This window comes from Micropterus dolomieu, linkage group LG10 (assembly GCF_021292245.1).
Source record: "Micropterus dolomieu isolate WLL.071019.BEF.003 ecotype Adirondacks linkage group LG10, ASM2129224v1, whole genome shotgun sequence".
In the NCBI taxonomy this organism is placed as follows: Eukaryota; Metazoa; Chordata; class Actinopteri; order Centrarchiformes; family Centrarchidae; genus Micropterus; species Micropterus dolomieu.
Genome location: NC_060159.1, coordinates 21,901,918 through 21,915,864, shown reverse-complemented (window position 1 = coordinate 21,915,864; position 13,947 = coordinate 21,901,918). Strand labels below are relative to the sequence as shown.

Here is a 13,947-nt window from a genome sequence, read left to right as displayed (position 1 = left end):
CCCTCCAAACACGACGAGTTGCGTTGAGGCCAAAAAGTTCTATTTTGGTCTCATCTGACCACATCACCTTCTTCCAGGCCTCTTCTGAGTCGTCCAGGTGGTGAATGGCGAACTTCATGCGGGCCTGTACATGTTTCTTCTTGAGCAGGGGGACCTTGCGTGCGATGCAGGATTTCAATCCATGACGGCGTAGTGTGTTACCAACCGTTTCTTTTGTAACTGTGGTCCCAGCTGCCTTCAGTTGATTCATCAGTTCCCCCCTTGTGGTTTTGGGATGATTCCTCACCGTTCGCATGATCAGGGACACCCCACGAGGCGAGATCTTGTGTGGAGGCCCAGACCGAGGGAGGTTGGTGGTGGTGTGATGCTTCTTCCATTTCCTGATAACTGCACCGACAGTTGATCTTTTCTCTCCAAGTTGCTTTCCGATTCTCTTGTAGCCCATCCCAGCCTTGTGCAGATCAACAATCTTGTCCCTGATTGTCCGTAGAAAGCTCTTTGGTCTTGCCCATGGTGCTGATGTTGGATGCTGGTTGTTTGGGTGTTGACAGGTGTCTTTTAAGCAGGTAACGAGGTGAGGCAGGTGTATTTGATGTAGATAATTGGTTGGGATTGGGGCTGTGTCTTAAAGAAAGACTAACTGGCTTGTAGGAGCCAGAATACTTGCTGTTTGGTAGGGGGTCAAATACTTGTTTTTCCTCATCAGATGGTTATCAATTTTTATAAATTCATATGATGTGATTTTCTGGAATTTTCTTTGGGATTCTGTCTTTCACTGTTAGAATGTACATATGATTAAAATTATAGATCGTTGCATTCTTTGTAAGTGGGCAAACCTGCAAAATCAGCAAGGGGTCAAATACTTATTTCCCCCACTGTACATCCCTGACTCTGTTTACTCAAACATTGACTCAGAAGTCCAGAGCACCTGCTGCCATTTTCTGCACCCCAGTTTCTGTATTTTGGTGCATAGTTGAGTCGCTTGGTCTTGTTTCCATGTTGGAGGTATGACTTTTTGGCAGGAAGTCTTTCATGTAGGGCAGTAAGTTTCTTTTGCCGACCACTGCGTCTACGGTCCTTAACCAGTGGGAACACCAGAAAGTCACATGCTCCTGGCCAAGAAATAACCCAGCATACGAACCTTCGTAAAACTACAAGGTTGTTTTTAAAGGTTGTTTTTTGTATGCATTAAACCACTTGTGTGCTTTGAAGGTGTTACTAGTTGGATTTTGTTAACTTTGACAGAGCCAGGGTAGCGGTTTCCCCCTGTGTCTTCATGCTAAATTAAGCTAACAATCTCCTGGCTGAAGCTTCATACTGTATTTACAACACAGATGTGGGAGCTCTAACTCTCTGCAAAAATTGCAAACACAGTCAAACTATACTTAATTCCTTATGTTTGTTCAGTGATTTTAAATTGCACTAAATATTTATTTTTATCACCTTAAGTGGATCCCAAGAAACCAAGCTGTAACTTTAGGGACACTAATGGAGGTCCAAATAAAGAAGTACATCAGAAAAACAACAAGGCATGCTTATCTGCTGAGCAGAACTACACTGAACTGAACTCACCCGTGAAGCAACTCTTGCTTTTCTTCTTGCGGCTGGTGACGGTGAGGAACTCGTCTGTGAGCAGGTCGAGAGCGGTGGCACGCTTGTCTGGGTCGGGCTCAAAGCAGCGCAGGATGAAGGCTTTGGCCTCCGGCGACATGGACTCTGGGATCTCAGGATGGATCTTAAACATGCCCACCTGCAGAAAAAAGAGAGACATATTGATTTCAGACAGGAGAAGAAAGGATAAAAGACATACTGTCTTTAAGTTTTAAAATAAGAAAATGTGAGAGCACGCTGCTTCTCAAAAGGTATCTGAGATGTTCTCTTTACATATATAAATGATTTGATTCACTGCAATGTAAGTAAGTGTAAAGTGAGTGTTTACCCAGTGAACTATGTGCCTGGATGTAGCTTGGGGCTGCAGTTGGGAGAAATAATGCTCTCGTGACAATGACAACGCTAGAAATTCATGTCGTTGCTGTTGAGGAATGTTGATTTAAGATCAACACAGTGCTGCCCCTCCCTTGAGACATTCCACAAGGATGAGTGAAGAGTATATAAGGACTGTTTAACTATTTACTAACTCTACTCACCATACACAGTGCAGACATGAACTTGACACAACATGAAATCCTTTTAGAGAAAAAAGATGATGTGATTGTACTCCGGACTTCCATAAATTCTGTGATCTCTGTCCAGAAAATGTCAGGAGATCCCAGTTTGTTTGCTTTTATGTTCCATTTACTACAAGGTATATAGAGCACAGTAACATACACCTCCTTGTTGGAATTCACAGCCCTTTAATTAAATTACATCTTTATCTTTGGTAGGGGTGCTATAATGCTTTCAAGACAACCCTTAAACATCATTACTGTCTTTAATGGACTGCACATGGCTAAGAACAATATATCATGGGGTGGAGCACTTTACATTTATATTCAAAGCAAATAAACAGTCTAAATTGAGTGAGAAGAAGATTTCAAACAAAGACACCTGCACATAGAAACTGTAAAAAAACAACATAAAAACATGACGGAGTCTGTGTAGGGTCCTCTCACTGGAAACACGTTTGTTAAGTGTTCAAACAAATGTTCGTGCATAGACAATATTTGGAGTTTCTACTGGGCTCGATCATGTTACAGCATGCAGGTGATAACACAATGCAGGTGGCAACACAATGTAGGCGGTAACACAACGCAGGTGCATAACAGCTTGCTTATTATTTCTTGTAATGGCTCCACTGCAGATGCAGTTGTGTGCTCCTTGAATTAGGATTATTTTATTTATGTGTTTATCTGATAGGATCGCCATGAGGGGTTTAGAAAGATAAAAAATAAATGTAAAATAACTCATACGAGCCATTTTGAAATAAAAATAAAACAAGAAAAACATGACAATATAAGATGACGTCACAGAGACTATGTCCATGTTTATAGGTTGTGGTTTCAATGCACTTAATTTCTGTTGGTCGTTTGCAAAACAAGACAAAATGTACTGCACAAATCAGTTATAACAACAGGATGCTGATGGTAAACTCTAACATAATCTAAAAAACATCATTATATATCAGATACCTTTATAAAACATGAAATTTACCACATCCTCACTTCTGTTGAAATGTCAGAGCTGCAGCTGTTCATCGGCACTGTTGATCAACACTTCACAAAAGATTTCACTACAAAAACAGATGCTCCCCTGCCTTTCATAGCCTGTTTGCTAAAATTAAACACATTACCCAGTGGGATGATGGTTAATGTTGGTGTCTCTCACCTTGAACATAGCGGCCTGTGGTTCTCCTAGTTCATAGAAAGGTGGTTTCCCAGTTGCCATCTCTATGATGGTGCAGCCCAGAGACCAGATGTCTGCTGGCTTGCCGTATCCCCGAGGACCCTTGTCTATGATTTCAGGAGCCATGTACTGTAGTGTGCCTAGATAAACAAACAAAAATACAAAGACAGACAGATATTTACATGTTTGTAAGTGTAGATCTCCATAAAAAGTTACCAAATATATAAAATAATTTTCAGTAATTCAGCGACTAATGGTGTACATATGCTTAGAAGGGTTTCAGTGTTTGAGCTGCGATTGCTAAAACACTTACAGGGTGTATAATAATATAAAAGAAGCTTTATACAGTCTGGCTACCAAGTTATCAGATATATTTGGATCAGGATGTATTACTTTTACTGTTGACAGACACTTTGATCTCTCTTCCTTTAAAGTAGTCCTTGAGGGAAGAAAGATCATTGTTTGGCATTTTGGGAAGACACTTGCCAGCACCTCTAAAGCTTACTAATTAATATGATATATCTCATGTCTAATAAACCCAAAGTGAAACGAGACATTGAGCCGGACTATTTCTTGGCCAAGATCAAAAACTTCCTGGAATCTCTACTGGTTTCCAGGCCACTGATCTAAGCCAAGAAATAGTCTGGACAATAATCCCCTGTAAAATGGCAAATTCATGGTTTTTATACTTCTTAGTGTTTTTACAAATTAAAAAAACAAGATATGTGTTAAGAGAGCTTTCGTTGTGTTTAAGGCGTGATCTGTTAAGATTCTTGTGATATGATTTATGAAAAATATGTTTTTCCTCTTTTGATGAAATAACCAACCAGCAAATCTAATACATAAATAAATTAATATATAAATAAGTAAATTATTGATAGTGACTCTGTCAGAAATGTGCAGGAAAAGCAAACTAGCTAATCTTAATTACACACTGTCAACTCAACTCAACTTTATTTATAGAGTACTTTCAACACCACAAGTGGAACCAGAGTGCTGTCCAGAAGGTATAAAAGAGAAATTTAAAAACAGAGACAAAAAACACAGCAAACATAAAGTGTGTCAAACCTGGCCTCTGCTTCTGGCAACATGAACGGATTAAATGGGCATTGCAGATGTTCAGGTTTGGGAACACGCACGACAGTGTGTGACGTCAACAGCATATGAAAGAAACTGATGTCAACGGCAAAAATAGTCTAATAATAAGTAACCTCTGTCCTGAAGGTGAGGACAAAATTCTTGCAAATTACCAAGCACGTTACAAAAGCTTTATCAGGGCTTATGCTGTTGCTTACACAAAACCAAAGAGCCTCTCAGTGTTGTCAATTAATCACAGCTCAGTCCAAAGTAACATTTTCAGCTCCCCATTGAAAGGACTCTTTTGTTCTAATAATAGCCTGCTGGGCGGTATTTGCTGCTTTTAGAAGTTTGTACTGAGCTAAAAACAGGCATGGATACATTTATAGCAGGCGTGGGCTATAAAAAGGAGTAGCCCAGTTTCCTGAAAGAGCTCCACCATTCAGGGTAAGTCCCCGTCTCTTCCAATGAGCTGCCAGATGATCTAATCCAAGAGATCACACTGAGCTGCAATTGGCCACTGTGGTGCAGACATCACACGGGTATAAACCTGCCCGTTCTGACCACAGACTCATGCCAAATCCAGCGTCTCTGAATTGCAACAGTCAGCTATTCTAAGAGATATCACTTACTGGCCTAGGAAACTGGATTACTGCTCTGAAATGGTGACAGCCAAAGACAAGTATTATCTGTATAGGGTTACCTCACTGCTCAGCTTTATGGCCACTACTGAGATAGGTCCCCTTTCGTTTCATGAAAATTGGGATTTTCAGGGATTTGACATAGATCTCAAGCATTTCTGAGGGTTTGTGTGAACAGTAAGCAGGGAGTAATTTAGTCAGGGCGTACCTGTGAAAGTCTCTGTGGAGGCGTTGATCCCAGCCAACCTTTTGGATGTACCAAAATCTGATATCTTTAGGACGCCACTGTAGGTGTTGATGAGAACATTATCGCCCTGCGAATTGAAAAGACATCCGTGAGAACAATATACGCCCCTTCCCTCGCTGAAACTCCAAGGCCATGCTGGTACTGAGATAATGTGACGTGCTTGCAAATCCTTGAAAGAGGCAAACAGCAGGTTACAACACACTGCGTGGGAGGAGGAGGGCGGCATCCAAGCCACAACAAGGTGATTAACATTTACGTGCTGCTAATGATGCTTATATGGCTGTGTTGTTTAATCAGTTAGTCGCTTGGGAAAGCGGCTGATGACCCTAAGGACTGTCTGTGATGGAAGCGTTATCAGTGTTGGTTTGTCATAACTGAGACGAAACAGGGAGGATACTTTACATAAGAAAAAGGGGAAGTCAGGTTTGCTGTTGTAGCCAAAGAGCCATAAAGAAAAAGCTAAAATACTGTGAGAAGCTGGGACGCTCTGGGAATGCATTCACACAAAACTTTCTGTGCACGTAATCATGGGGAATGAGTTCTTTATTTATTGTTATTATTTTTAAAATTGTCATTTTTTTAAAATAATTTTTTATTATTCTGTACATGTTTCCTGTTGCTGGATGCATCTTAAATGAAAGCAGCCAATAGTTTAGTTGTAATGAAATAAGCTATAAATAAAAGTCCTTGACTTACAAACCTCTAGTCCATCATAGATGCTGTGCAATCTTTTGTTCCTCTTGTTTTTCTTAAATTGTCACAATGTTTTTGCAGTGCACCTCCCACATATCACCTGTTAATCAAACAGTGTGGCCACTTGCCAGTACTGACCAAGAAGGTAAGCTAGAGATCGAACAGTGAAGCCGACCAAAGCCAAACACAGAGCCATGTTACTTTTTGTTGGCGCAGCTATGCAGCTGCCAGAATTACGGTGTTTCTACCGTTGCTGTACGTCATTAAACCACGGTTATGCTGCACAATCATGCACAGTAGACGCTGGTGCCAACAGGAAGTAGCCCTGTAGTAGTATTTTATTGGTCCAATACTGGCTTTACTGCTCTCCATTCAAATATTCTAATATACTGTCTATGGTACTGACATCTTTCGCCCCTAGACGTCCTGTTGACAAAGTTTAAGTTTGTGTTGGTGGTGCATTCTTTTCCATGTCATTTTCCAGCCCTCACTGCTCATGCTAACTACTCGGTTCTTCAATCTATTACTACAAAATGCAAATGTTAAGTTTATCACCGCCAGTGCACCGGAGGATTTTTCCTATAAAATGACTTACCAGACACAAGTAAGAGTAGTTGTGACAGTGAGTGTAAACATTTTCATGAATGAAATTTGAGCTGGATCACCACTGCATTATGGCAATCAATGCTAACCGAAAGAAGTCTTTAAATGCATCCCAGTTGAACATCCTCACAGAATTTAAACAAATTATAATAAACTCTAATATGGAAAGATCAATTATTTTTTTAATTTAAGCTTCTCTGGAAACGAGCCTGCAAGAAGCCAATGATGCCTGAAAGACGATAAAAAACCTCCAACAGAATATTAAATAGTACAGTAACTGTTTAGTCACCTTGATGTCTCTATGTGCGATCTGGTTTTCATGCAGGTACTTAAGTCCCTCCAGGATCTGCCGTGTGTAAAAGCCGATGGTGGGCTCGTTATTTTTCAGAGGGCCCCACTTGGACCTCAGCAGTGCAGAAAGACTCCCTGGAGACCACGGGACAATATATAGCAATAATAAATCACGTACAAACTTCATTTTCAATGCATTGCTTTCAGAAATGCAAACTGTTTTAGTGAGAAGTTACACAAAGTATTTTGATGTACAAAGTTGATTATGAGTCATAAGCTCTTTGGTTAGCTTTCTGATAATTACTTTTTGGAACTGTAAAAATCTATTCCAGTTTAGTTGTAATTAAAGCTGTGGTGTAAACATAGTCATCAGTGCAAATGTATACTTTATTCAGGTAAGGGTCAAGGGTAAAGGAAAAACACAAAGATAATCAATAACAGCCACTTCAACAGTTTCTTTAAGATGATTCTGGTACTTGAGACTTGAAATATGCTGCACAAGCTGTTTGGTGAGCATCCTGCCCATTTCTTTTCATTTTGTGCCGTCTTGTTTGAACCAAACTCTAATTCTATCTTTTATTTCGTACGTAACCGCAACAAGAGGTCTCACCTCCAGGCACCTGCTCCATGAAGATTTTTATGAAGCCGTTCTCGCTGAGGGACCCGAGGTACTGGACGATATTCTTGTGCTTTAAGTGCTTGTGAAGAGCGATCTCCTCGTGGAGTGGCTGAGAGTACCTGTATTAAAAAAACAAAACCACTATGTTACAGTCTCCGCTAGAGAAGAACAGATGACAATGAGATACTTTCATTTCCAGGTAACAATTTAAATACTGTATGTAGATGAAGTTGGAAAGGTGCCTGTGCCAGTACAAAATGTTGATACAACATTAAAGAAGGTTAATTACTGAAGAACTTACTTAACAACCAAAAAAGGACAGTATTTTTCTATCTTTATCGCCTCTACAGATACAGACTTTTGCACTTCTTTATCTCCCCTTGGTGAAATTGCGAGGGATTTTCAATTAGTTTCCTGCAGGGTTAGTTACAATGATTCATTCAAGCTCAAAGGTCTCAATTTTAGTTGAAGGTGTATTGAAAAATTAAATTGTAGATTTCCAGATTCAACATTTGTACTACACAATGGCAGATAACTGAACTTACTACATACCTTTAAAAATAGTCTGAAACCCCAAAATATTCAATTCACTATCACAGAGGACTAAGAAAAGCAGAAAATACTCACATTTAGCAGGTGGAGCCAGTGATAAAAAAAATGTTTATAAAAATGACTTAAATAATTAATCAATTATCAAAATTGTTGCAGAACATTTTTCAGGTGAAAATAAAAACACATGAAAAAATGCTAAGTTACTATATGTGCTCTATTAACCTGATAGTTAATTGATTGATAGTCTGAGTGTTTTTCAGTAGAGAAAAAAGGCTCATGGAGATGTCACTGTTACTGTGTGTCTTAAGGTGACATGAAAATAAATAGGATATAGATGACATGTCAACAGCCTGAATCTTGATGTCATGCCTACCAGCAATTTCTTTTCAAATTCAGCTTTCAGCATGACTCACACCCTCTCTCTCTCCTTCTCTCTCTCTCTCTCTCTCCGCCTGTCTTGAGATTTCAATTCTCTTGTGAATTATTTACCCAAATTCTCCACATTCTTTGCAGCCGAGCGCCCTGCTGACTTGCTGATGTGATTAGTGGAACAAAGTGCGGCTGCTTGCAATTCGAGATGACTAAGTACAGATCTATGAGGTGACAGGCGTTTTAAGCAGAAACAGTGATGGGAACTCAAGATGGAGGGAGGGAGTTTGCCTTCACAGTTCTCCACTAACCAGCCACTCAAGTAGATACCAGCCCGCTGAAAGCCAGAAACCACTGGGGACACTGCTCAGCTGCGTCTCAGCACTTTTCTTAATGATGCTCAGCAGCAGTGCTGAACAAGATGAGGCATTAACAGCTCAGACACCTGTTTACATTCAGGCTGTAATTTAATCTTGCACAGGATAATAAAAACAAGATTTCCAACTGCTTAAAATGTAAAGTATGTCCTGAGGGTGGCTGAGAGTTGATCCTGTTCTAAACATGAATGGGCTGAAGCAATCTGCCAATTTGATTACAAAATATCTTGAGTGCAAATATGACATATTGGTCTGATGTTGGTACTATTGCAAAGATCAGAGGGTTACCAATTCAATTCTATTTATATAGCACAAACTCATAACAGAACTAATCCAATTGCACTTTTCAAAAATACATAATATAATACCAAAAATAGTAGGATTTATCTTCGTAAAAAGGTACCCTGTGGAATTTTTGATGACTAGTAGTTTCCCTGTTGTGTTTGTATTGTGCAGATAAGGATGCACCTGCATGCACTTGAGCATATGAGCGACGCAATACATGTTCCTGCTGCCAGTTTCACCCTATTCAACAGCTGATACTGGTAGCTGTAATGCGCAAGGAACTGTAGCAATGTCCTAACAAAGTGACCAGCAGTTTGCAAGCTAGCAAACATGGATGTAAACAATCCAGGTATTAAAAATATCTATTTTATGAGGAAGGAAACATGTTTGTTAGACTTCAAGGATACACACAAAGTGTTTTGGTAACACTGATGTAAACAGGTGATTAAACTTATTAAAACTAACCCTGTACATGAAAGTGATGACATAATGTCACAAGAATTTCAGAGATTCCTTACAAAAAAAGCTTCCTCTGCAGTAACAACAGTGTGAAACCTTTAGAGTCACAAATAAAGACAACATGGTGGCCTTTTCCTGACAAATGTCTGGGCAGATTCTCACCTGCTGTCTCTCTCTGGTATTTCTTTGATGGCCAGTCGCACCTGGTTGCTGAGGTCTCGGCCTGCGTACACCACTCCAAATGTGCCTTTTCCCAGAACCACCCGCTCTCCATGCTCATCGTACTCATAGTCGTACTGAGGAGATAAGGGCAACAAGCATGCTACTTACTTAACGCAATTTAAGGCCTGATAAGTTCTTACCACTGTGCCTGCAGTAGTGTAATATTTGATTAGAAATCAATGATTCTTTGAAATAATTTATGTAACTGCATTTGGTTACTATAGTCTAATCCAACACTAAACTACTGAGTTTAGCATTAGCATTTTTATTGAAGAAACCAACAGCCTACGGTAATGTTCCCACATTGTAAATGGTAAATAATCACATACAGTAGGTACCATCTATTAAAAAGCACCAGAAACAAAGTCCAAATTAGTTTTCTTTTATCCCTTTAAACATATCTTGCAAATCTATATATGACAATAACATAACAACTTATTTGATTACTTATATCTTCAAGCTGGGGTAGACCCTAATATTTGTTAAAATTCTATTTACATACTTAAAGCAATCAATAAATCAAATGCTCTGACACAAAAATTAATAAGAAAATCCGGAATCTATGGCTGTCGGAGGTTTGTAATTAGCACGGCCAATCATTTCATTCAGTTTGAATATAATGAGTGGCTGGCCTACCTGCCCGTGCACTCTAAAAATGTGATTTGGGTAAGGGGTGGTGTTTTTTGGTTGGATACTTTCTAAATCTATTGCCAAGTCTCCAAAGTTGTTTACCCCAGCTTTAATAAACTTAAACGTTTTTTTCTTTGTAATCAGGTCACTTTAAACCTGTTACAATGGTCCTTGACCCTGATGAAACCTCCGTAAGAAAGGCTCAACCAGCATAATTTCCTTTTTTCAATCATGTGATTAATGTTTACAGGAAACAAGCTAAGACCCTGCTTTTCAGGGCAGGTCGTGTTGTGTAAAGGCTGGAGACAAACAGACAGTAAATTTAGTCTTACATAAATAAAACTAGCTCTTGAGAGAAACCTTTTAGACATTTGATCTGTGCCACACCACTGAGTCAAAAAGGGTGCAGCAGTGTTTTCGGGGAATTAGCTTCACTTTCCCTGAGGCTCCGCTGGGAAGACAGGTGAATGCAGCAGCAGGTGTCTGTTCTGTACTGTCAAAGCATACAAAGCACTAAAGCTAAATCCAGGCCTTATCCCAGCAGGTTATTGTTCATTTTCACCAGGTTTGCAGCTGGGTTTTGATCCAGTTATTATAATGCAAATTGTGATGAACTGAATTAGAAAAGCCAGATGGAAATCTTGAGTTCATACATGCTAGATTTTGCCAAACATTATGGTATTAAAAAAATGAAGGAAACACATTGTTGATTAATTATTTCATAATTCAATTCTGCAAAAAAAAATTTGTTTGATGGAGGCATGAGAAATAGTCAGATCTAGCACTACTATAACAAGGAACTTTCCCAAGGATAATTAACTGTTGAAAGATGGTTTTGTGGTCAATGATTTTTTTTTCTGTCAGCATTTCAATTCTTTTGATGGAAACACCACATCACATCATATTTCCTGTGACATTTTAAAAGCAGGCAAAGAGCACCACAGAGATACAACAGGATGTAACAAAATAACGTACAGAAACAAAAAGGTAAACCGTTTCTTGGCACCCATGCATTGAAAAAGAGTTGCAGTAGTGTAGAGGTTATGTATTTTGCTAAATCTGTGCTGTAAAAAGTGTTTTCAGATTAATAAAATGTGAGGGGATTCCTGTATTTAAAGGAATTCTGTCTATTTATTGAAGCTGGGGTAAGCGATTCATCTGTGCACTGAATCTGTTGTTTCTATAAACTATAACTATCAAAAAGATAGTTTAAATATATATAACCAAAGTTTACAAGGCTAAAAAGATATATCTAAACCAATATGTGAGGGAATCAGGTCTTCAGTCCTCTCACCTCTAGGGTGTCAGCTTCGCAGTCTCCCTCCTCTGGACCTTTCCAGGCCTCCTCTGTTAGGCTGTTGACCAGATCGCAGAATCTGCCAAAGAAAAGCCAGATCAGACCAAAATACAGAGAGCACACATTATGTCCACACACCTTCATTGCTGGGTGCTTAGCAATATAAAGTGGAGTCTCTATGATTTTGGACAGCTACTATTAATTTGGCTCCACTGAAACACATTTTATCTACAATACTGGTGGTTTTATCTATACCCGGTGAAACGTGAAGGACTCATGGCCTTAACATAGTGTTCAAATTTTTGGATACAATGATAAGGCTATGATCCTCCTTACTCTGCCAACCCAATATCGATGTAAACCCTCACAAACTAAAGCTCAAAGTCAAAAAATACTAAAAGCCAATGTGCTAGACCAGAGCCAACACAACAAATACTTGGATTCTGTCTTGTATTGTCCAATCCACAGTGAATTTCAGTGAGTAAGCTCTCATCATACTATGACAACTAACCATTTTGCAAACCAAGACTGTGTCTTATAAGTTTGGATGTATGTTATCCACCACTCAAAACAGCAGTTGGACTACTTCATTCATTCAACAATAATAAAATGGATTTCACAATATGAGCAGGTTCTGCTAATTCATTTTGTATAAAGAGAAACCAATACCTGCCAGTTAAACATTTTTTTTTAAAACTGTACAGCCTGCATTTAAAAAGAGTAAAGACATGCGCCTTCATTGAACACGCAGTGCTATCTGTCACGAACCCCTGGTCGTGACCCTGGCCTGCCTGCTGCTCTGAGGTTGCTGGTGGGCGTGGTGGTCTGAGCTCCAGGTTTTCCCACCTGAAGCACATCCGCAATCAGCACATCAGGGCCTCCGCCTGCAATCAACACACCTTTAAGAGACCAGCCAACCTTCCAGTCCCCGTCGGATCGTTGTACCTCACAGTACGAGCACGCAAGCCAGTTTGTCTGTCATAAGTATCAGTATCTTGTCTGAACCCTTGTACTAGTATTTAACTACTCTCTCTGTCTCGCCCTTAGGACACCTGCACACGCACCACGCAGATTCCCTCCTGTGCCCCGGAATCATCGAAGCTCGGGGACCAGAACCACATGCCCTCGGAACGACCACCTCACCCCAACCTCTCCCGGGCCACCCTTGTGCACAATAAACCACTTCTGTTCATTCTCTAAGTCTGCGTTTGAGTTTCTGGCCCCCGGTCCTGACAGAACGATCCGACCAGAATGGACTCAGCAGACCTAGAGCCGGTCCGCCATGCAGTCTCCACTCAGGGAGCGATCTTGGATCAACACAGCACTGCCCTTCAGGAAATCATGGGAGGACTACAAGATCTGTCACTCCGCATGGGAAACCTCCAGGACTCCCTGCAAAGTCCTCCACCCGCACCTGCCGCATTAGCGACCACAAGCTCCGCCAGGGAACCGTGGGTATCCCCACCAGAGAGGTATGATGGCAACGTAGGCCAATGCAAAACTTTCCTCATGCAATGTGGTCTTGTATTCGCTCTCCAACCCCTCACCTATGCCTCAGAAAGGTCGAAAATTGCCTACCTCATCGGACTGCTGCGCGGAGCAGCGTTGGAATGGGCCTTGGTTCACTGGAGGAGGCAGGACCAGATAACCACCTCCTATGCCGCCTTTACCACGGAGATGACTAAGGTATTTGACCACCCGGTTCGAGGTAACGACGCCTCCACGAGACTGCTCACCCTTCGCCAGGGACTCCGGAGCGTGAGTACGCCGTTGAGTTCAGGACCCTGGCCCGTTGAGAGTGGATGGAATGAGGCGTCTCTACTGTCGGTATTCACCAATGGGTTAAACGAACATTTAAAAGATGAACTAGTGTCCCACCCTGAACCTGAATGTCTGGATAATCTCATTACCCTGTCAATTCGGATAGATAATCGCTGCTGAGAGAGACAATGGCAGAAACGCGGCAGCCCCAGCAGGGACGTCACCCCCCGCCGCAGAGAACGCTCTCCGGCTCCGGTACGATCCAGACCCCCTCATCCTGAACCCACACTGGAGCCCGCTCGGCGAGAGGAGGACCCCGAGGGCGAGCCCATGCAGCTGGGCCGGAGCCGGCTCAGTACAGAGGAGCTGGAACGCCGCAGAGGAAACAACGCCTGTCTCTACTGTGGTCTACCTGGTCACTACATCGCCTCCTGCCCTAACAGACCGTTAAACCGGAGGGCTCGCTAGCCAGGGGAGGCATC

The 13,947-nt window shown here is 41.1% G+C and overlaps 1 protein-coding gene across 2 annotated transcripts in view; it reads right to left on the bottom strand.

Moving 5' to 3' along the window:
- The window catches only part of map3k5 (mitogen-activated protein kinase kinase kinase 5), an 83,503-nt gene that overhangs the window by 11,288 nt on the left and 58,268 nt on the right, over positions 1–13,947 (bottom strand). For both annotated transcript variants that reach the window (XR_006826655.1, XM_046060007.1), the window contains exons 14-20: positions 11,702–11,783; positions 9,718–9,851; positions 7,505–7,632; positions 6,893–7,029; positions 5,269–5,374; positions 3,325–3,482; positions 1,573–1,750 (exon numbers count right to left, since the gene is read on the bottom strand). Coding sequence is in view for 1 of the 2 variants with exons in the window: in XM_046060007.1 (XP_045915963.1) it covers positions 1,573–1,750; positions 3,325–3,482; positions 5,269–5,374; positions 6,893–7,029; positions 7,505–7,632; positions 9,718–9,851; positions 11,702–11,783 (923 nt within the window). In the remaining variant the exon portion in view is untranslated. The remainder of the gene's footprint in view (positions 1–1,572; positions 1,751–3,324; positions 3,483–5,268; positions 5,375–6,892; positions 7,030–7,504; positions 7,633–9,717; positions 9,852–11,701; positions 11,784–13,947) is intronic.